This window comes from Crocodylus siamensis, chromosome 1, assembly GCF_052110815.1.
Source record: "Crocodylus siamensis isolate JL-2025a chromosome 1, ASM5211081v1, whole genome shotgun sequence".
NCBI lineage: Eukaryota > Metazoa > Chordata > Crocodylia > Crocodylidae > Crocodylus > Crocodylus siamensis.
The window spans coordinates 224,520,507-224,544,321 of NC_143395.1; the positions used below are offsets into that span (position 1 = coordinate 224,520,507).

Here is a 23,815-nt window from a genome sequence, read left to right on the forward strand (position 1 = left end):
GTACTGATTGTGGAAAGAGCTGAAGCAGGTAAGAGAAATGTAGGAGGAAGAATGACAATGGAATTGGAAAGGACTAGGAATCAGTGATGTGACTGGGGATGGAGCAGAATGAAATGGATTGGATAAGGAGCCCATGGAAAAACTAAGATGAGAAACTAACAAGAAGACTTGTGAGTAGGAGGGGAAGCCAGAGGAGTGGAAACTGAGGGTGGAAGAGGCAGCCAGAGGAGAATCAGAGACGAGATTGGGTGGAGTAGAAAGAACGGTCAAACTGAAAGCAGAAAAGGCCAATTAGGAAATGCTTCCTTTTTAGAGTGTGAACCCGAGAGTTCTAAAATTCGTCATTTCTCATGTCAGCAAATATTGGAAACCCAATGGAAAGTTGATGTCTCGTCCCTTCCAGTGCTAAAATACATAGAGAATAGCAGCCTATTTGCACCTAATATTTGGTTAGTTCAAGTCTGTAGTGATAGACAGATTCCATCTGTATTGATAACCCATGTAGAATATGGGGGGGTTTTGTGTGTGTTCTTAAAAATAAAAGAAAGAAATCATACACGCAAACATCTATATTGCTGGAACTTAAAATAAAAAATCAGAAACTCAAGTCAGCGCTGAATGAAGCAAATGTTCTGTAGAAAAAATAATGTGATTGTGTATCATAATGTATACAGAAACGAGGACATAATTAAGGCAACCTTAATTCTGATATTTCCAAAGTTTTGGGTGCTTGATTTTTTTTGCAACCTTAACACTCTTTCCTCAAAGATTTTGTGCATCCAAGATGGGGTTAGAAATGGACTACTGAATAAGAGGAATGTCTGTATGTATGTGGTGACTGCAGTAGAATGGTTGTCAAAAGATACTGGGTAGTGGAGTAAAGCTGGGAGAGAAGTATTAGCTTGCAGTGAAGATTTCAAAAGATCTGGGGTTCTTTCATTTTGCACTGGCAAGTATTTCTATTTCTAAAATCTTTTGGTTTGACCCCAACCCAACACTGTCCAAGTTGCTTAAAAATTAATGCCAAAGAAACTGACTAGTTCTGTTTTAAATACCCTAGGATTTGATATAACTGCTTTTAAATCTTATCTTTTTGCAATATAATTAAGGCCAGATAGAAGGCAGGGCTCTGTGAACCACCCAGGTAGTTATGACCCTGGAGAGGCATTGCTGGGTGTGTTGGATCGGGTGTACCACTACTCCCCGACTCCTTAATATTCTAGTTGTGGAGGTTCAGCCAAGGATCCACAGATCAGAACCTTGGCCTCTCTGGGCTGCTGGCCTGAGGCTTGCCCCTGGATTATGAGCTTTTTCCCAGGCCCTGGGCTCCCTTCCCAGAGTCCATCCCTGTTAACACAAATCAATAGTAATAATAAATGAAAAGGGTTGCACTTACGGTCGTGCTTACCATTTGTGGTCTTTGCTGTCCGCTCCCTGTCTTGTGGTTCTCGTATCCCAACAGCCTGGATCTGTACATAGGTTGGCAGCAGGGCTTCTGTTGGACAAGGGTAAACCCACCCAAAAATTACACCATCCAAGCGTCTTTAGCAGCGGCAGCGTGCTCCTTGCCCAGGAGGTCCCCCCCTCTATTTCCTGGCTGCTTTGAACAATCTGCTCCCATGGGGGCAGACCCTTCCACCCTGCCCAGGTGGCCGGGCTTCCAGTTGTCTGCAGCTGGGGGCACTCTTTCAGCCAGAGCTCTTTTGTCACAGCTTTTTCTGCCATATGGCCTTCTAGCTGGTCCATGCAGCCACAGTGCTGTCTTGGGGTGGGGGGAGTGGGGAGTCATCTCAGGACAGAAGTGGCTTGGACATGCTCCTCCTCAGTAATGGGGGTGGGCCCTATCACAAGCTCCAACAGAACTCCCAGTTTCCTGCCACCTCCTTTTGTGGGCTCTTTCCTGGCTTTATGGCTCCAGTGGTGACCTGCCACATGGATTGCCACATCTCTGGGAACCCAAGGCAGCAGAGCAAAGGGTTTGGAAATCTCAACTTGATACCAGCTTTTTAAGACTTCTGAGCTCCTGGTTTGCCTGAGGAAGGATTAATGCCTACCTCCTACAAGAGAGCAGGGAAATCACCATAAATTCCAGGTACAGGTGATCTGGGTTACCCAACCATAGTGGCTCTTCCTTGTGTGGGCCAAGACTCATCCTACATGGTGCTCCTAAGAGCCACAATGGGTAGCATTTGTGGGGTCATAAGATCAGCCAGCAGCCTGACAAGCCATTATGGTCCTTAATGACACAGGTGATGGGTAGGGGATGCACATGTCCCCCTTACAGGGCCAGTGCCCCCCCGACGGCCGACGCTGGTGCCACCCCCCCCCCCGACAGGGCTGCTGCCATTGGTGGCTTCTGTCTCTGCCCCTCTCCCCCCCCCCCCCCGACAGATTCAGGGGACACCAGTCACTCATGCTTAATGATGCTACATAGGATCAGCTGCCTCACATAGTAATGCCATGTTTCTTTGACTAGAGTTATCCCATAAATTGAGGGTGATTTTTATGGTTTTCTTTAAGCTGGGGGGAGGGGTCTGATTTATAATTGGAGCAATATGGAACAAACAGGGCCCCAGGTCTTCCATTTGTTGCAGAAAAACATGGATTTTCTCCCTTAAAGGAAAAAACCATGGAAGACGGTGGATTTCCCCTTTCAGGGTGGCAGAGTTCCAGCCTGCAAGGGGCTGCTTGGGGGTAGGAGGAATGGGAGGAGAGCAATCACAGACAGGGTGTGTCTTGTGCATGTGCACGCACATACATGCGCACGGCAACCAGGCGGCATGCTGGAGAGCAGCTCCCTACAAGTAAGTCTCTGGTGGGGCCATGTGCCCCCCCCAGATTTCTGTGCCTATAGTGGGGCATAGGCCTGCAGCCTGGCCAGACCAGCATGGGCAGGAACCACTTTCATGGCCTAGCAAGTAGGACCCAGCACAGGAGGGTGAAGCAGGGCAGCAAGACTCATTGTTGCTGGTGCCAGGACCCCCATGCCAGGCATGCCACCGGCAGTGCAAGGAGTAATGGACTGTGGTGGAGGCTGTGCTGCCTTTACCTCCTCTTGCAACCAGACAGTCACCCTCTGGGCCACAGCTCTACTCTACTGCCATGACCCAGCCGCTGCTGCCACTCCCCTCAGGCCGCGTGTGCTGCCCCTTACCCCATCTCCTGTCTGGGATACAGCTGCGGCCTGAGGGGACTGGCAGTAGCAGCCAGGGCCTGGGGGCAGGATAGAACTGTGGCCCAACATGCTAGCAATGGGAGGAGGTGAGGGCAGAGCACCACTACCCACCAGTCCATTACTTCTTGTGCAGCTGGGGGTGCAACTGGTGTGGGGGTTCCTGGCAGTGACTGCAACAAGTTTTGCCATCCCTCTCTGCGCTCCCGCGCTGGTTCCTGCCTGCTATGCTGCAGAGGCAGCTCCTGCCTATGCTGGTCTGACCAGTTCACAGCCCCATGCCCACTGTGGGTGCACAAATCCAGGGACATCTGTCCCCCACCATGTCCCAGCAACATGTCACCTGTGGTCAGGCACTCCCTTCCCCACACATTGTAGGGCTGGGGCCTGCAGGTTGGGCAGGACACTGTTAGGGCTGGGGAGGGGGTTGTGGTTTAGGAGTATAGGGCACTGGCATATCAGGGCTGCTCAGCACCACAAAGCAGCAGAAGGAACAGCCACAGCTGGACTTACGTCCTGGTAAGCAAAGAGAGCAGGGGGAGCTCTAATATGCCATGTTAAAAAGGCCAAAACCAAAATATATATTTAGAATTTATGTTGTTATAATGATTGAAGCACTGGTAGGCATCTGAATTGCTTTAAAATTGTAAATAAATCAATAAAATATTGTGTTCAACTGATACCTATATAAATAGTGGCGTTTCATTTTAATTATGGAAAAATGAGGATTTGCAGGTTTTTATCACATAATTTTTAAACTGAGAAAACCAGGTTCCCTGATATGTCTCAGGTTGTCCTAAGCAATAAATATTTAGCAGTTATTCATTTGTAAAATTAAAAAATAAGGGTTAGTATAAACATTGACAGCTTTTGATCTGAGGTAAAAAATGACTTTGCAAATTTTACTGACTCGTGTTTGTTTATAAATAACCTGATTAAAAATATTGGTTCACTGGGGATTTTCAACGCAACAATAACTTGGAGCTTTTGAAAAATAAAATTTGCAGAACAGCATAAAAGAATGGTATTGAGGAATCTTGTACTTGGCTGGCTGTTAGTTTCCTGAAGATCTCTGCATCACAGAAAAGAAGAATGCATGCCTAGTTATGACTGAATAATTAAACATATAATTTATAGTACTGTTCTGACCACATCATACACTGCACTCCTAGGAGTCAGTGATTATATAGTTAGCTATATTGATCTGTGTGTTACTTTAGAACAGTGGTATTCAACCTTATTCCACGGCAGGTTGGATGGACAGCACCCAGTCTGTCTACAGGCTGGATCCAGCTGGTGGTCCTGATCTGGTGCCTGGGACCGGCATGGCAGGCACCATCTGGCCATGCAGAGCAGGGTGGGTGGCAGAGGGCAGGGTGGCTGCAATGCAGCTCCACAGGGGAAAGAAACTTGTCCTGGCCCAATGGAGCAGGGAAGAAGAGGGAAGGAAGCATGGCCTGGCCCTGTGGAGAACGGGGAGGGCAAGGAAGGTGCATGACCAGGTTCCAGCCTTGCCTGAATTAGAGGGAAGGGGGCATGTCCCAGCCCTGTATAGGGAAAGGGGCATGACCTGGCTCCGCAGCGGGGGAAGGTGATGTAGCTTGGCCCTGATCCAGAAGTGGGGACTAGAGCATGGTTCCAACCTGCTGCATGGGAGTTTAGGAGGGAGGAGGATGACTGTGTTAATGGTCACTGCTTCCCCACTGCCAAATTTTCAAACCTATAAAGGCCCTGCAGGCCAGATGCAGTGGTTCTGTGGGCCGCATTTGCCCCATGGGCCAGAGGTTAAGCACCCTTGCTTTTGAGTTAAAAGAAGAATACTGAAGATAACATAAATAAAAACCAAAATATTTCTGTACTGAATGCCACCTTCATGTTGGGTGTTCATGTTTGCTCTGCACTTTTACCTGCACTTGTAGTTTTATTTTTTAAATTTTTATTCTAAGCATTAGTTACTTATGTTGTGCTGAGTCCTCTGCTGAGTTGTCTGTTGTGGCAGCTCAGAGTACAAAGACCAAGGAAATAATGTATTTCTGGGATATGTCCCCCACAGTCTTAAAATTTCTTCTTTCCTGAATCAAGCAAATGTTCCATTTCTATTTTAGACCAAACAAAGCTCCTCTGAGGTATTTAATAGATTTTGCTTTACAAAGATGGGTATAGGAATGTTCATGGGACATTGCAGTATGTTATCTGACTTCCCATCGGTTTCCAGTAACAGATAAGCTGCCAAAATACAGGTCTGATTCATCTTTTAAAAAATTAAACATATTGCTAAAAGTTATTTAGAAAGCATTTGTAAATGTACTTTGTATTCACAAAATAAACGATGTGGTGCTTCGTCCAAAGAGCTTAAGTTAAGGCTCTGATCCTGGTAAACATGTGCTTAACTTTATGAAGCAGAATTAATCTCATTGTAGCCCCAGTCCTTTCTCCTTTCCCTTCCTGTTATCCAGCCACATGTGTAATTGTACAAACATTAGGCATTTGATTAGTCCTGTTACTTGTGCATTTATTTAAATATTTGCTTCTTTAGAGATGTTAGGTTGATTGGTCCCCAAGGTTCCCCACCCCCATCATGAAAAAACAGTATTTATTAGGGCTGTGTGAAACAGCACTGTTTCGTTTTGACTTCCGTTTTGACATTTCAATGGGACGGTGTTTCATTTTGAGTTTCTTTTTGTCAAAACTGTTTTGCTGCTTTGATGTTTCGCCCATAGGCTATACTGGGGAACCACAAAACTGCCTATAACTTTATTAGTTCTTGCCTGATTCAGATGGAACTTGTAGGAATGGTAGCTCCTTCTGAGGCCATGAAGCCTGCCACGTTTCAAGGACATGGATGCAGGAGTTTCTGGGAACCTGCACCTCAAAGTTTTGAATGCAAAACTTGTGCTGTGTGTGTGTTAAGACACAGTAGGGTGAAAACTGCAGGGATGGTAGCCCCTGCTGAGGCCATGAAGCCAGCCAGGTTTCAAGGAGATAGGTGCCACGGTTTCAAGCAAAACTCATGACATGGGTGACAGAAAGCAGGCCAGTTCAAACAATGCTGCCTTCATCCTGTTTTTCCAATCCCAGTGCTCTGGGGGAGGGATGGAAGGGACCTCAGGGAAGGATGACAGTCACTGGCCAGCTACACAATCAATATGAGAGTAGTCCTTCCCCTGCTCTTCCCCCTCCCTCTCCTTACTTTCTGTTTCCCTGCAGGCAAGCCCTGCTTGAGTTTCGAAACTCAAAACATTTCGAAACCTGAAACATTTCAACTGCCCTCATTTCATTTTGAGGCTTTTTCAAAGCCTTGTTTCATTTTGATTTTGCTGTTTCGAGCTCAAAATGAGTTGAAACAGCATTGAAATGAAACAGCTGGCGAAATTTCGCACAGTCCTAGTTTTTTTTGTCTTTTGATATCTATTTATCTGCAAACAAGCATAGAAAAGCAAGAGCAATTAAATTTGCCTGAAGTGGAAACTTCTTTAATGTCAACCCTGAGCAATAGGGTTTAGAATGTTTCCTATACAACCTGTGCTCTCTTTTTATTTTTCCAGGCTCATTGCATTGTACGCATGCTGTCCCAAGAAGAAATAAATGTTACAAGTAGTGTCTGAAAATAGATTTGACTGATTTGTGTTATTAGCAGGCTCAGTTCAAGAGTACGCACTGTTGTAAAAAAAAAAAAAAATTTGAATCATCAGTAGATGTATGCTCTGCTTCTAAGGAAATTTGGTTTTGTTTGGTTTTTATAATCAGTCAGCCTATGTACTTCTGGTATTGTACTAACTGAAGGAAGAATATGATCAGGACTGAAACAGAGAGCGGGTCTGAGAGTCAGTAGAATCTTTACGCAGGCACACAAACCTTGGAGTATCTTTTAGATTCTTTTTAGATTTTTCATACAAAAATATATGCAATCTATAAAAACGGGTTTTGTAATTATATAAAATGCATATTAAGGCACAGTAAAGTCTCGTAGGGTGAATACAAGTGTTATCCTAAGCCTGTTGAGGGCCAAAACATCTGTAAGAAGGGAAACTTATTCCCACAAGAGATTGCCCAAAATAAACTGTTTCTCCCTTTCCCCCCAGTTTATTCTTCCATGAGTGTTGACAAACTAGCATCAGCAATTACAGACACAGGGTTTCTACTTTCTGGTGGCATTTCATGCAGCAAAATTGAAGTGTATGGCACATCTGATGAGGGTGTCCCTCCTTACTATAGAATCACAGAAAATTATGGTTGGAAGGGACCTCAGGAGGGGCTCTGGTCTAATCCCCCGCTCAAACCAGGACTAGCCTCAACTAGATCATCCCAACCAAGGCTTTGTCTAGCTGGGTCTTAAAAACCTTCAAGGATGGAGATTCCACCACCTCTGGGTAACATTTTCCAGTGCTTTAGTACCTTCCTTGTGATTATTTTGTTTCTAATATCTAAGCTTCCCTTGCTGCAACTTGAGACAATTTCTCCATTTGATTATGACTTTGCATTTATCCTTGTTGAATCTCATGAGCAAGATTCAGTCCTCCAATTTGTCTAGGTCTCTCTGAATCCCAGCCCTACTCTCCAGTGTATCTACTGTCTGTTGTGGGTACACTCCATCCCACCTACCAGGTCTTGGATGAAGATATTGAACGACACTGGGGCACTCTACTTGACACTGGCTGCCAACTAGATATTGGTCCATTAAGGACTACTATCCTTTGATCCCGATGATCCTGCCAATTTTCTATCCACCTTATAATCCATTCATCCAACCTATACTTCCTTAGTTTGATTGCAAGAATGTTGTAGGAAACCGTATCAAAAGTCTTGCTAAAATCAAGGTACGCCACATACACTGCTCTCCCCACATCTATAGAGCCAGTCCTCTCATCTTTGAAGACAGTCAGGTTAGTCAGACATGACATGCCATTGGTTAATCCATGCAGACTGTTCCTAGTCACCTTCTCCAAGTTCTTGGAAATGGATTCCTTGAGGACCTGCTCCATGATTTTTTTCTAGGGACTGAGGTGAGGCTGACAGGGCTGTAGTTCCCCAGATTCTTCTTCCCTTTCTTAAAGACAGGCACTATATTTGTTCTTTTCCAATCATCTGGGACCTCTCCTGATTGTTACCAGTTTTCAGACATAATGGCCAGCAGCTCTGCAATCAGTCATATTAGCCAACTCTCTCAGCACCCTTGGGTGCATCGTGTCCAGCCCCATGGATTTGTACACATCCAGTTTTTCTAAATAGTCCATAACCTGTTCTTTCGCCACTGTTGGCTGCTTGCCTCTCCCTGAAACTGTGCTGCCAGGTGCAGTAGTCTGTCTTTGGAAATTGGTAGCATGGGATATGGGATGGCTCACATCTTAGGAACACCAGCAGATATTAGGTTTCTGGTTCATAGGCCTGTTACTCTCACATAATACAAGTGGGCTTTAGACAGGTGTCTAGAGTAAGAAAAAGGTGACCTAAAGTTGAAACTAAAATGAACTTGAATGCAACTTGGATAATATTTTAAGTATTTATTTCTAATATTGTAGCCCTAAATCCTCCCTTTCAATCCATGTGACAACCAGAAAAAGACACGTAGTATCTAATTAGAACATTGCAGATCATTTTAACAAATAGTAATCAGTAATTACCAGTTACAAGGTAGTTAGGTAATATTTAATTTCTGAAAGTGAGTATAATTTAAATCTGAGTAAAGTTATTTGTTTGCTTAAGTGTGGCAGGGTGTGATCATAGTTGACACTTTTATATAAGAGTTGTAGGAGCCTTTTTTGAATATCTATTATTATAAAATACTAACTCAGATTTATAGCTGATCTAAATCAGCATATTTCCATTGGCTTCAACATTCCTATATCAGTTTATATTGGCCATAAATCTGTCCTGAAATCTTTCTTCTTACTTTCATTGTGCATGTTCTGAATTTGTTAGACCTCTTTAGAGTTTACTTAATTTACTAGTAAATTAAATATAGTTAATGAAATCACTGTGTGTGTGCAGTTTTAACAACTATCAGCAGCAGATTCTAACGTAAGTGTCTTTTATCATTCTTTCTAATTAAGAAACAGAGCAGTCGATTGCTGGTGTTGAAGATGAAGAGATGAAAATTCATCAGGTATGAACACACAGCTATCCCTTTTTGGCAAATGTAAATCTAAAGAAAAGCTGATTTGTGAGACATGAGTTTATGACTATGTAAATATAATTTCTATAAGTGTTTACTCCTAAAAGAGTTGGTAAGATTGTTATAAGACCACATTTTTAAAAAGCAGGCAAATAGTTTAATTAATTTACCACACTGTCTCTAATTAAATTAGAAATAACTTATTTGAGAAAATTTGAGTTTATTTTTACACCTACAAAAGCCATGCACCTGTTTTCAGATACTGCATATCTGACTTCTTTTCCTTGTGTGAAGAATTTGCAACCATGTATTTTAGTCAGAAAATTTCCCTTCTAGTTCCCCATTTGTCCACTTAGATCATTTTAAAATAACTATACGTTGTCAAAAACCTATATGTTCCTTCATAGGCTGAAACAAAATGTATATTTTTAGTTCTTGGGGTTCTCGAATACAAAGGTGTTCAACTCGTTTAGCTCCACAGGTTGCATCTGGACTGCAGGACTTGCAGCAGGCTGGATGGACCCACCTGTGGCTACAGGGCAGCAGCTTGTAAGGGTGACTGCCAGAGCCCTTCATTGGCATGGCTCCAGGACCCATAGGGTGATTGCCACCATTGTTTGCCTCCCATTTTCCCCTGCCACTGATTTGAGTTGCCAGTGGCCACCAAAACACTCCAAATCTGGCAGCAGGCAAGGGAGTGGAAGGTGGGGGACAAGCAGAAGTGTTGACTCCCTGGGTTCCGGATTAACAAGAGCAGCTCCAACAGGCATGCTGACAAGCCCCCTGGACCACAGTTTATCTAGTTGTGGGCCATGTGTATGATGCTAGTTGGACAGCCCTTCTTTAGCATCCTTTTTCTCATCCACTAAATCCTAGCTTCAAATTTAGGTTTATCTAAGGTGAGAGAGGTTGCATATGAGCTTTTCAACTTTGAAAATAGATTTTGTTAACACTGCTTGTTTAATGTGTTTTTCAGTAGTAAACTCTGGGCCTTTTAAGGTTTAATGTTTTGGGGATTTGCTCTTTTTCAGGAGCAAAGGTTCAGTAGTAGATTTTCATGGGGTGATGACCTGGTGAGGGGGCTGCGGGTGATGGGCCACCTGGGAGACAGTGATCATCGCTTGCTGGAATTCACCATCCAGCGTAAGGTGGCAAAGGGCTGCAGCAAGGCAACAGCCCTAGACTTTAGGAGGGCTGACTTCAACAAGCTAAGGAGGATCGTTGGGGAAGCGCTGAGGACCCAGAGGGGAAGGGAATCAGATGTCGAAGGTGAGTGGTTGCTCCTTAAGGAGACGATCCTCCATGCCCAAAGGGAGGTAATCCCAACAAGGGTCAAAGGGAGCAGGAGGGCACATAAACCCCCATGGCTCACTAAGAGCATCCGGGAATGTCTCCTTGCTAAAAGGGAGGCATATACCCAATGGAGAGATGGGGTCATCACCAAGAAGGACTATGTTACAGTCGCCCGAGGATGTAGGGGGGCAGTCAGGAGGGCCAAGGCAGAGTTGGAGATAGGACTAGCTTCCTGGATTAAGGACAATAAGAAGTCCTTCTTCAAATACATAGGGGGTAAAAAGAGGGTCCCGGGTAATGTGGGGCCCCTGCAGGACACGATGGGCAACTTAGTCATCACGCCAGATGACAAAGCTAACATATTTAACGATTTCTTTGCCTCTGTCTTCCTAAGTAGGGACCAGTTCAGCCACCTCCCTGCTGGGCCCCCCTCGGGCCCCGAGAGAGACACGCCTGGGCCAGGGGTTAGCGAGGAGTTAGTTAGGGTACTTCTGGAGAGGCTGGACGTGTTCAAGTCCGCTGGTCCAGACGATCTTCACCCTAGGGTTCTACAGGAACTGGCCGAGGTCATTGCGGGACCCCTGGCGCGGCTCTAGGAGCACTCGTGGTGCTCTGGCGAGGTGCCGGAGGACTGGAAGAGGTCCAATGTGGTCCCTATCTTCAAAAAGGGAAAAAAAGAGGACCCGGGAAATTACAGGCCAGTTAGTCTTACCTCAATCCCGGGTAAGCTCTTTGAAAAAATTATCCTGGCACACATCCAGGAGGGCCTTGCGGGGGAATGCATGCTCAGGGGCAACCAACATGGGTTCATCAGTGGCAGGTCTTGTCAGACCAACCTGGTGGCCTTTTACGATCAGGTCACCAAATCATTAGACGCAGGGGTTGCTGTGGATGTAGTCTTTCTGGACTTCCGGAAGGCTTTCGACACTGTCTCTCACCCTGTCCTCATCAAAAAGCTGGGAGACTGTGGTGTCGATGCCCACACGGTCAAATGGGTCGCCAACTGGTTGGAGGGCCGCACCCAGAGGGTGGTAGTGGATGGGTTCTTCTCGACCTGGAAGGATGTGGGCAGTGGGGTTCCGCAGGGCTCGGTCCTCGGGCCCGCACTGTTCAACATCTTCATCAGTGACTTGGATGACGGGGTAGAAAGCACCCTGTTCAAGTTTGCTGATGACACTAAGATGTGGGGGGATGTGGGTGCACTAGAAGGGTGCAATAGGCTACAAGCTGACCTTGACAGGTTGCAACGGTGGGCGGATGAGAATAGGATGGGGTTTAGCACTGATAAGTGCAAGGTGTTGCACATGGGGAGGAAGAACCGGCACCACACTTACAGGTTGGGGAACTCCCCTCTTGCCAGCACGGAGACGGAAAAGGATCTTGGAGTCGTCATTGACTCCACGATGAACATGGGCCGGCAGTGTGGGGAGGCAGTCAAGAAGGCCAACCGTACCCTGTCATGCATCCACAGATGCAGGTCCAGGGAGGTGATCCTCCCCCTCTATGCGGCACTGGTCAGGCTGCAGCTGGAGTACTGCGTCCAGTTCTGGGCACCACACTTCAAGAGGGACGTGGACAATATGGAAAGAGTTCAGAGGAGGGCCACTCGTATGATCAGGGGTCAGCAGGGCAGGCCTTATGAGGAGAGGCTACGGGACCTGAACCTGTTTAGCCTCCACAAGAGAAGGTTAAGGGGGGACCTTGTGGCCTGCTACAAACTGGTCAGGGGGGATCAGCAGGTATTGGGGGAGTCCCTGTTCCCCCGTGCGCTGCCAGGAGTGACCAGGAATAACGGTCACAAACTGGCGGAGGGTAAGTTTAGATTAGATATTAGGAGGCGCTACTTCACAGTCAGGGCGGCTAGGGCCTGGAACCAGCTTCCAGGGGAAGTGGTGCAGGCTCCTAGCCTGGGGATTTTTAAAAGGAAGTTAGATGAGCACCTTGCCGGGGTCATCTGACCCCGGTGCTCTTTCCTACTAAGGCAGGGGGTCGGACTAGGTCCCTTCCGACTCTAGCTACTATGAAACTATGAAAACAATTATAATTTTCTTGTTTAGTTTTTGTTTATGATCTTTTTGTTTGTCTGCGTTTTGCTGTAGTAGATTCAAGGTTTTTTGGTAAATGAACTGGATATGAAACTTGTTTTACAAAAGATTCCTGCAGAGACTTGGCACAAGAGGTATATTATCATTTTCAATAAAATATTGTAGAAGCTTCTAGACACTTTTCAGCATAGTTTACTGAAATGTTTTTAAAATAGGTAGTTAGGGACTAATCCAGCATATGTCATAATCGTTGGCAAAGTATCAGCTACTTCCCTGGGTACTGGATCAAATGCTAAACTTCTAAAGAATACAAAATCTAGTTTTAAGGAGAACTAGTTGCACAAGAACACCTCTAACCTGTGACCAGGTCTTGCGACTCATTTTTTTGTTCACATACATGTTGCTATTTTTTAGGAAGTTGCTGGGGAATCTTTCATACAATCCTCTGAAGACAGTCAAGTTGAAGACACAGGTAAGGCTTCAAAAATGTTACCAGTTTTCACACTGGCTAGAGATGAACTGCAGTGGGTAAAAGTCCTGTTGCCACCTTTTCCAGAATAACTAAAATGATGTTTGTTAATACATGCCTACTTTTCATGTTTGCAATGCTTTGTAACTAAAATACAGACTAGGGACCATGTGGAGACTCTGCAACATTGCTAGTGCTATCTAGTGCAGCATCCATGCAGTATTTAGATCTCAGCACAGAAGGCTTGCTGTTGGTGTAAGTAATTCAAGGGAGAAAATTTAAAAATTTGTTATGGGCTGGCTATACGTGACAAATTCATGTTATAAATCCTAAAAAACTTTTGTCTCAAAGTATGTGCCATAATTAATAATGGATTAATTAGCAAATTCTTTAGATGGGACCTTTTCACTGCTGTAACTGTATCACCATTTCCGTATCAGTTATGGGTTTTACATACCAAGCTGTTTGGTGTTATGTTCCTAATTAATTATATAAGTCATTAATACCACTACCTTTGTTTTGAATGTCATCAAATACTTATACTTCTGATAACATTTTTCCAATCTGTAATACCTGTTCTTTTGCATTATGTAATTCATGGCTGGTTAACATCCTACGATTAATTCTTGATTAAATAAAACATCACCTTCCAATAATTTCATAAGTTAATATATAATTTCTTTGATTTACATAATTGCTTTCATAAATATAGTATATCCCTGAAGATGCCCCTTTGCATTTACCTATCGGTGAAAAACAAGTGTGAAAACATTGTTTGTCCTCTTGTCAAATTGAAATACCAGTTATCTTTAGGGTAATGTCTTCAGCTATATTATTTAGTATCCTTACCTATATTTGTAAATGCATTATTTACAAAAAACAAAGACGGTTAGAAGTTGCCTCCTTTCTTCTAAGCCTGGACAATGAAATCCACGGTAAATTTAACTAGAGTGAGTGAGGAACTCGGGTGTCCTGCATATCTCTGTTCATGGGAAGCACCAGGTAGTTCCAGACTATGGAACCTTCTTGAGGTCAGGATCCATTGGAGTGCTTTTGTGACCCTCCTACTGCTCTGCATTCTAAATTGTTTCAAAGGTAGAATTAGAAAGCCTTGTGGCATCCTCTGTCATTTCCATTCTTTCCCATCATTACAGCCCTTGAGTGAGCATCTGCAAATACTTAGCACAATGGTTTTCGACCTTTTTAGACTCAAGGCTCTTATTTTTCACTCTTCTTTTGACTACAGAAAAACGGAGCAATTCTTCTGTTGCAAAGAACTCAGAAAGATCACAACAGGTCAGAATGTTTTTAACACTATAAATTCCTATAGGAAAACTCTGGGGTTATCTTGTGAATTATGTTTGCACACCAAACATGCTAACATTGTATGGTACCCCACAACCACAACACCTTTGAAAGGATCTCAAGGTATCCAAGGGTGCTGTGACACTTTGTTGAGAATCACTGACTTAGCATCTTGTTTCTTCATAGAAGATTATAGTGTCTTGTCTAATTTGCCTTTTTATGGTGAGAGATGTGTGAGGAATACCTGACCTGGGTTAGTCACTTGTGCTTTTGAGGCATGTGCGTGCTCTCATGTTTTCAGGGGTGTCCTTCAGCCTCAAATCCCTGTCTGCTGTCTGCTGCTTGATTACTGAAAAGAGACTGAGACGTGCTAGGGGCCAGCTCTTTGGCCTGGGGCACTGCGGCTCTACCCATTTTACCAGCATACAAACATAAGTGCCATATTGATTCAGCCCAATGGTCTAGCCCAATATCTTTTTTCGAGCAATAGTAGTAGTGGGAGAGTATTGAACATGGTATATCTAAAGTGATCTATCCCACATTTATTACCCTCCTTGGTATCCACCATCATTGGTTTTGCCAGATCTTAGAAGAGGAAATTTTGCCATCTTAAAGACCTTTTGTCCATCATATGCTCAAAAATCATAGATCCCCTCCTCTGCAGAAGAGGGCTGCCTGTTTAGTCAAATGCTCTGAAATCACATTTATCACTGACAATAGCTAAGTTATAAAAGTTAACAAAAGTTTTATTATCAAAACATGAAAACCTTAAGAATCAGTAACTATATTCTAACATGCAGAGAAAATTTTTTCGATCTGAGTCTTCAAGAGGCCGAGAAGCGATAGTAAAAACACAAACAAAGAAAAACCAAAAGGAAATATCAGAGCAACGATTGGACCTTACTCATGCATCTTAGCTCTAAGCCTTAAAAATGCAGCTTCCACTGCTGACTAAGCCAAAGACTTCTTCCAAACTGCAAACTTGTATTGCCCAGCTAAATCACCAGAGACTAAAGCAACTTATGCCCAGGAAACTTTGGACCAATGATTCTCCACTAAGGTGCCATGGCACCCTGGAATGCCTTGAGATCCTTTCAGGGATTCTGTAGTGTCACACAGTGTTATCACTGTTAGATGTGCAAATATAATTCACAGGTAAACCCAGAGATTTCAAACAGGATTTCATAGTGTTAAAAGCATTCTGACCTGTTGTGGTCTGAGTTCTTTGCCACAGAAGAATTGCTCTATTATTTTTCTATTGTGAAAAATCAAATGAAAACTAAAAGCTAACATTTTCCAGAGGGTGCCTTGAATCTAACGAGCGGTCTCTTGAGTAAAACTATTGAGAACCATTGCTTTAGATAATATTTGCCTCTCAAGGACTGACTTAAGTATTTTTTTTTAATGTGGCCATTTTCATTGTTCTTTCATTGACTTCTTGGAGAACCTATGTTATCCTTTTATTCCCCAAAATGTTCACATTTTTCCTGATCTATTTATGATCAAGAACATACTTACATCCTTTCAGACATGACGGTACTAATCTAATATGCTAAAGATAGTTTCTCCCCACTCTGTTTTCCCTACTCTAAGAAATACTCTTCTAGTCCATTTCCTAGTGTCACTCTCCTCTTTTTTAAAATGTAAATTCATCATTGTCTGGAGCAGCCTGGCTCATATGCCTCAAACCACATCCACAAGGGCCTGTCTGACTTACTATTAAGCATACACGTCAGATGCTAATTCTCAGTAGGTGCATCTACACGTTCATTAATGCACCTTAGATACTCTGTATGTAGTTTAACTTATTTAGTAAACTGCTAACTAAATGTGCAGTAACTAATTCCAGCGCACAGTTATTTTCTGATGCTTATTGCACGTTAGGCTAATTATACTACACAGTAGGCTATTAGCATGGTTTTTAACCGCTATGCTACTGTGCAGTGCTATTAGGATAATGTGGCATAAGTGTCTCTTGTAGACATGCCCAGTGATTACTTCTTTCAGCCGTTTAGACTAAGTTCCTCTCCCAGGTGTGAACCTCATTGTTTAGGGAGGAACACCTAATAATCATTATCATATTGCACATTTGTGGCCCTACTATAAAATACATAAATACATTCATGTCATTTTAAGTTGAGGGGCTTTTTTCCATGCCAGGTGGTGTGGGGGGAAACCTTGTCTTTTATTTGAGTAAATACATAAATAAAGTGGATACCACATCTTTCTTTTTCATTCTCTGGCCATGTATTTGAATAAAAGTGGCTGTGGCTGTTGTGCATTGTGCATAGTTCAGTGCTTCAAGCCTGCTCTGAGGCCATCTACTGGACTGAACTGGAGGACTGAGGTGTGGGGCCACTGTAGTTTGTGAATCCTTAGGGGTTTAAACATCAACATTCAGATAAGCATTAAGGCACTCAAAACAGTCAAAATGGCACCTTTTGGTGTTCACAGGTGCAGAACTTTAGACTAATTTTTTTTCAACATTTAGTTCCTACAGCTTTTCAGGTGCCTAAACAGTTAGGGTTGGGGGCTTTTATAGGGGGCTTTTTATGTAATCGGCATCTAAGTTAACAGCCAGCTGCAACAGAGAATACTATTGCGCCACGTACCATAAGATAATAAGTGTTTCTTTTCACAGCACAACTAAGAGATTAATTAAATGACTGATCAATGTATCTACCCCCAGTAAAACGTCAGATTCTGTTTTGGCAATTTAATTTGACTCTAACACATCATAAGAAGTCTTCATTTGATCTCATGATACACTGCTGTGTGTTCCACCTTCTTGTTAAACTAGCCTTTATAATAGCTGGAAGGCCATGTTTTTAGAGAGCAAGTTATATGCTATCATGGCAAATCCATTGCTCACTATTGTATGCAAGAATACGATTGTGTTTCACTCTTACTGTAGATTTCTTTTTCTGAGTAGTATCTGCCTTTCACTTTAATCAACTAATTAATCTGCCAGTTTTCTTCTGTAGATCTCTTGCTTTCACAGAGTCAAACCAACATGCTTAAGATGCTAAGACAGCAGGAGCTTACTATCTTAATAGGACTAAGAGATTTCTTTTAATCACCCAATCGCTTTATTTCATATGCAGGGAATTATAAAAGGTCACACTAGCCTTTTTCTAGGTAGGCTAGATAATGTTTGAAGGAGGTTTGTAGGGTAGCATCCATTCAATAAGAGCACGTGTGCAGTGGCATCCAACCTTTTCAGTAGAAGTACCACAAGTTAGCTCCACCCCCTCTCCAAGTGCCATTCTGATCCCCTTCCTTTGCCTAATTTGTTGCTCTGCTTTCTGCTCTTTACTCTGTGCTCCCTGCCTGATATTCTGCTTTGCTTTCTGCTTCCTATCCTTTCTGTTGCTGTGTTGCCAGTCCCTTCACCCATCAGTTGCGTGCCATGCACAGCCTGCCCGTGCCATTTATGGTACACTTGGCATGGGTTGTCTTCTCCTGACTTGTACTGTAACATGGAAAAGTTACAATTGCTAGGGTAGGCAAGGTTAGTGAAGCTATGTACAATTGCAAAATTCTACCTTGTTGTGACTCTGATAGATGTAATTCCTGACCTGCTAAAGCTCCAGGCCCCATCACTTCAGGCTTGGGAGATACAACTTGCCAAAATATCCCATGACTAGGAAAGTATAGAGGAGGCTGGATGAGGAGGTTGAAAGCACATTGTCCAAGTTTGCTGATGACACTAAAATGTGGGGTGAGGTGGGCACACTTGAAGGGAGAGAGAGGATGCAACTAGATTTAAACAGACTACAAAAGTGAGCAGATGAGCTTAGGATAGGGTTCAACTTACACAAATGCAGGGTGTTACTCCTTGGGAGAAGGAATCCACAGCATAGGTACAGGCTGGGGAGTTCCTCTCTTGAAAGCACAGAGATCTTGGAGTCCTTGACTCCAAGATGACTATGAGCCGCCAATGCCAGACTGCAGCCAGCAAGACCAGCCATACCTTATCATGCATCCAAAGATGCATCTCAAGCCGGTCTGGAGAGGTGATACTCCCTCTCTGTGCAACATTGGTCAGGCCGAAATTGGAGTACTGCGTCTAGTTCTGGGCACCGCACTTTAAAAAGGATGTTGCCAGCCTGGAGAGAGTTCAGAGGAGGGCCACCCATTTGGTGAGAGGGCAGCAGGACAGGCCCTGTGAGGAGAGACTGAGGGACCTGAACCTGTTCAGCCTCAGCAAGAGGAGGCTGAAGGGGGACCTGGTGGCTGCCTACAAACTCATCAGGGGAGATCATCAGCAAATAGGAAGAGCCCTTTTCTTCCCAGCACCACCTGGGGTGACAGGGAACAATGGTAATAAGCTGATGGAGAATAGGTTTAGATTAGAGATGAGGAGGCAATGTTTTACAGATAGGGTGGCTAGAATCTGGGATCAACTTCCTAGGGAAGTGGTCCTTGCCCCTACCTTGGGTAAATTCAAAAAGAGGTTGGATAATCACCGGTCTGGGGTCTTGTGAACCCAGCATTCACTCCTGCCTGTGGCAGGGGGTCAGGCTAGATGATCTGTTCGGGTCCCTCCTGACCCTAGCTACTATGAAACTGTGAAATGGACATATCTTTTCTGTGACAGAGCTCTGAAATGGACTCTGCGGGCATGTCCAGATGACTGTGGACATGCACTATGTGGCTCTGCAGACTTGTCTGTGGCACTGCACGTGCAGGCGTTCCCTGTGCTACTAATTTGCAGCACAGGGTTTTATTGACACGGGAAGATTCCAGTGTCAAAAAAAGCCACGCCTTAAAAAAACAGGGTGACGCACATGGGTGATGCATGGCAGCAGCGTGCCACTGGAAATCAGAGCCTGACCAGTCAGTGCCACATTCCAGCTACTGGCCAGGCTGTCTGCTGCCAGATTGCCATGGCTGTAGCTCCCAGAGGCCCTGAGAGTGGATCCGGCTAACTACAGGCCCATTAGCCTGACTTCTATCCTGGGGAAGATCTTAGAAAAGTTTATTAAGGAGGCCATCCTTGAGGGACTGGCCCAGGCTAACATTCTAAGGGATAGCCAGCACGGGTTTGTTGCGGGTAGGTCTTGTTTGACCAATCTCATTTCCTTCTATGACCAGGTGACCTATCACCTGGACAAGGGAGAAGAGATTGATGTCATATATCTTGACTTCAAAAAAGCTTTTGATCTGGTATCCCATGATCACCTCTTGGCCAAACTGGCCAGTTGTGGCCTTGGCTCCACCACAATCCGTTGGCTGGGAAATTGGCTTCGTGGTCGGACCCAGAGGGTTGTGATTGATGGCAGTCACTCATCGTGGTGCCCTGTGACCAGTGGGGTCCCTCAAGGCTCTGTCCTGGGACCCATACTGTTCAACATCTTCATTAACGATGTGGACATTGGAGTCAGGAGTGGACTGGCCAAGTTCGCCGATGACACCAAACTTTGGGGCAAAGCATCCACGCCAGAAGATAGGCAGGTGATCCAGGCTGACCTGGACAAGCTCAGCAAATGGGCAGACGAGAACCTCATGGTGTTTAACACCGAAAAATGCAAGGTTCTCCACCTTGGGAAGAAAAACCTGCAGCATCCTTATAGGCTCGGCAGCGCTACGTTGGTTAGCACTGCAGAAGAAAAAGACTTGGGGGTCATCATTGACCACAAGATGAACATGAGCCTGCAATGCGATGCTGCGGCTAGTAAAGCGACCAAAATGCTGGCATGCATCCATAGATGCTTCTCGAGCAAATCCCGGGACGTCATTCTCCCCTTGTACTCGGCCTTGGTGAGGCCGCAGCTGGAGTACTGCGTCCAGTTTTGGGCTCCACAATTCAAAAAGGATGTGGAGAAGCTTGAGAGAGTCCAGAGGAGACCCACGTGCATGATCAGAGGTCAGGAAAACAGATCTTACGATGACAGGCTGAGAGCCATGGGACTCTTTAGCCTAGAAAAGCGCAGGCTCAAGGGTGATCTGATGGCCACCTATAAGTTTATCGGGGTGACCACCAGGATCTGGGGAAACGTCTGTTCACCAGAGCGCCCCAAGGGATGACGAGGTTGAACGGTCACAAACTCCTGCAAGACCGTTTCAGGCTGGACATAAGGAAGAATTTCTTTACTGTCCAAGCCCCCAAGGTCTGGAACAGTCTGCCAGCGGAGGTGGTTCAAGCACCTACATTGAACACCTTCAAGAGCAAATTGGATGCTTATCTTGCTGGGATCCTATGACCCCAGCTGACTTCCTGCCCTTTGGGCAGGGGGCTGCACTCGATGATCTCCCGAGGTCCCTTCCAGCCCTAATGTCTATGAAAATCTATGATTGCCCCAGGTAAGGGTGCTGGGACCAGCCCAGGTGCAGGCCTCAGCTTTCCCAGCTTTTCCAGCCCTACCCTGAGTAATGCGTGCTCCAGAGTGTGCACTCCCAGATGTTTCACAGGGACAAGCAGCAGCGGCACATACTGTGCTACTACTTTTTTCCCCAAGAAGCACATGTTCCCGCTCACGGAGACATGCCTTGCACGTTCACCTTTTCCTCCCATCATCTTCTGTAGGAAATCCAGATAAAATCTTTTCTAAGCCATAGAAGGGCCTGAGGTAGCACAAGTATGTTGTGCTTGTGGAGTTGTGCCCTTGGAATGTTTTAGGAACTATTTTGACAGAAAGCAGCAGCACTGTAAAGGGAACGCCTGGGTGCCTGACAAGTAGGTTCGTTCTGTAGACTCGACATATCGGTGCTTATCTGGAAGAACTCTGCTTTGAGGTAATTAACCTGAACTTTTCGACATGGCTCTGGTGCCTACAACCCATACACATTCAATACAATTTAAATTGGAAATGTAAAACAAGGGAATGTTTTCATTAGGTATTATAAAAGCTTTAAAAAACATATTTTGTTTGGAACTTTTTTTGGTCAAGTTGGCCAAAACTATATATGTAGGAGGTGTATGCGTGTTGTGAGGCACATTACAAAGTAGAAAGTAGGCCTGTGGAAAGCCTCTGGGTAAAGATTGGATGAAATAACAAAAGGATGGATGCCACTTGGCCTCTGCATAGGCTACCAAACCAGGAAGAAGAGGTGTACAAGGCCTTTTTTTAAACCAGTAATAGGATCTGGTTCTCATGGGTGACTTCAGTTATTGTGACATGTACTGGGAAGGAAACACAGCAGTGCACAGGCAGACCAGAAAATCCTTGGAGTGTGCTGGGGATAACTTTTGGATAGAGGTGGTGGAAAAGTCAACTAGAGGGGAAGCTGTTTTCAACTTGCTGCTCACAAACAGGAAAGAATTGGTTGAGAACATGAAAGTAGAAGCCAGCTTGGGTGACTGTTCATGAAGTGACAGAGATCAAGATCCTATGGGGAGAAAGGAAGGAGAAGAGCAGAACAAAGACGAGAAGAACATAGTGCCCATCTTTAAGAACAGAAAGGAGGAGGATCTGGGGAATTACAGACCAATCAGTCTGACCTTGATACCAGGAAAGATCATGAAGCAGGTCCTCAGAGAATCTATTCTAAGGCACCTAGAGAAGAACAAAGTGATCTGGAACAGCCACCATGCAATCACCAGGAGGAAGTCATGCCTAACCAACTGATTTCCTTCTGTGATAAGGTGACAGGTTCTATGGATAGGGGAGAGCTGTGTATGTAATGCACCTTGGATTTAGCAAGGCTTTTTACACTGTATCCCATGACATTCTCATTAACAAGCTAAGGAAATACTAGGAGAAAGTATTTTAAGGTGGATACAAAACTGGTCACATCATCATTTTCAATGGGCATGTCCCCACATGCAAGTAATGCACACAAATAAACTCCAGAGCTTATTGCTCCAGGGTTTAATTGTGCATATCACATAGAGTCCATTTGGAGCAGCTGGCAGGGAACTGACTGGGCTCCACATGCTGCGCAGGGGCTGGCTGAGGCAAGAGGGTGCTTCAGTGTGAGGCTAGTCAGGAGGCATTCCCTAGGCTAAAGTACCCTTGTGTCTCAGCTAGCAGAAGTAGTATCTAAACCAGGGGTGTCCAACCTTTTTGAATGTGGGGCCAGATCATGAACTTTTTATCACCCAGTGGGCCGGCAGGAGCAGGCATTCGTGTGGCCTGTCAAGTCAGGCCGCAGCCTGGGGGCGCAGGGGTTGAGAGGTGCTGCCTGACCCCACCATGTCCTCCCTGCCACCTGGGCGGCCTCGAGGATGCTCTCACACCTATGCACCTGGGCTCAGCAGCCAGGGGGACATGTGGGGGCTCTACAGGGGGTGCAGGGACACCCCCCTGCTCCCTCTTCCTCAGGGCAGCCTGAGCCCAAGCGGCAGGGGTCCCTCACTCCCCAGGGCCCGTGACTCGCCATCCCCAGCACGATGTCTGCAGGAGCTGCGCCGGCTTCCCACCCCAACAGCCACAGCAGCAGTGGCAGCAGCTTGTCCTGCGGGCCTGGCCACGGCAGCATCCCTCTGCACCGGCATGTGTGCTCTCTGCACCTGCCCACCCACTGGACTGCGACCTGCTCCAGCCCATGCGGCCGGCCAGGACCGGCGCAGGGCAGGGCCGGCATGGAAATAAGGAGGGGTGGGGCTAGGAACAGAAATCCTGCAATGTGGGAGAGGGAAGGAGCTGGCATGCAAATGAGGAAGGGAGGGGTGGGGTGAGGAAGGGACACCATGAAATGAGGGGAGAGGGGAGAAGCTGCACCGCGTTAGCAACGTCAGGCTGATGCGGTGCGTGTGGGAACCTTGCCCCCTCCCCAGCCCTTCAGCAGCCATTAGAAAGCTCCTGAGGGGTTGGGGGAGGGACAAGGGGTGGGAACGAAAGTAAACGTTTACTTTCGTTTCCCGTTGCAGCGCTGTGGGCCACAAAAAATGGCTTGGCGGGCCGCGTGGCGAACAAGCCTGATCTAACCCAAGCCTGTTGCACATGAAAAAAAACTGCAGCAGAGTAGTACTTGTATTTTACAAGTACTGCCATGCTACAGAGTTTACTAATTTTGTATGCCCTAATAGAAGCACATGTGTAGATATCAAGATGTTTACTGTGCAGCGAGACACTTGCTGCATAGTTACTTAATCAACTGTGCAGTATACTTCTCATGTAGACACGCCCAATAGGTAGTCATCAATGGCTTAATGCTTAATTGGGAAGAGGCATCAGGAGGGGTTTCCCAGGGGTCTTTCCTAAATTCATTGTTTTTTAGTTCTTCTTTAATGGATTTGGGCGAGGAGACTGAGTGCATGCTTAGCAATTCTGTTGAGTGGAGTTACAGTCTGGAGGGTTGGGGGAGAAAAGCTGAAGAAATGGTCCAAAATTAGTCAGGTGAAATTTAGCATGACCATGTGTAAAGTCTTGCACTTGGCATGGAATAATTACATGCACATATACAGACCGGAGTCTGACTAGCCAGTACTGAAGAAAAGGACCTGGGGACTACAGGGGACCATAAGCTGATTA

At 45.2% G+C, this 23,815-nt stretch overlaps 1 protein-coding gene across 2 annotated transcripts in view; it reads left to right on the forward strand.

Annotated features, from left to right (window-relative positions):
• HJURP (Holliday junction recognition protein) overlaps positions 1 to 23,815 on the forward strand; it is a 69,788-nt gene that overhangs the window by 20,266 nt on the left and 25,707 nt on the right. For both annotated transcript variants that reach the window (XM_090057954.1, XM_090057963.1), the window contains exons 5-6: positions 9,223 to 9,275; positions 13,037 to 13,094. In XM_090057954.1, the coding sequence (XP_089914080.1) occupies positions 9,223 to 9,275; positions 13,037 to 13,094 (111 nt within the window). The remainder of the gene's footprint in view (positions 1 to 9,222; positions 9,276 to 13,036; positions 13,095 to 23,815) is intronic.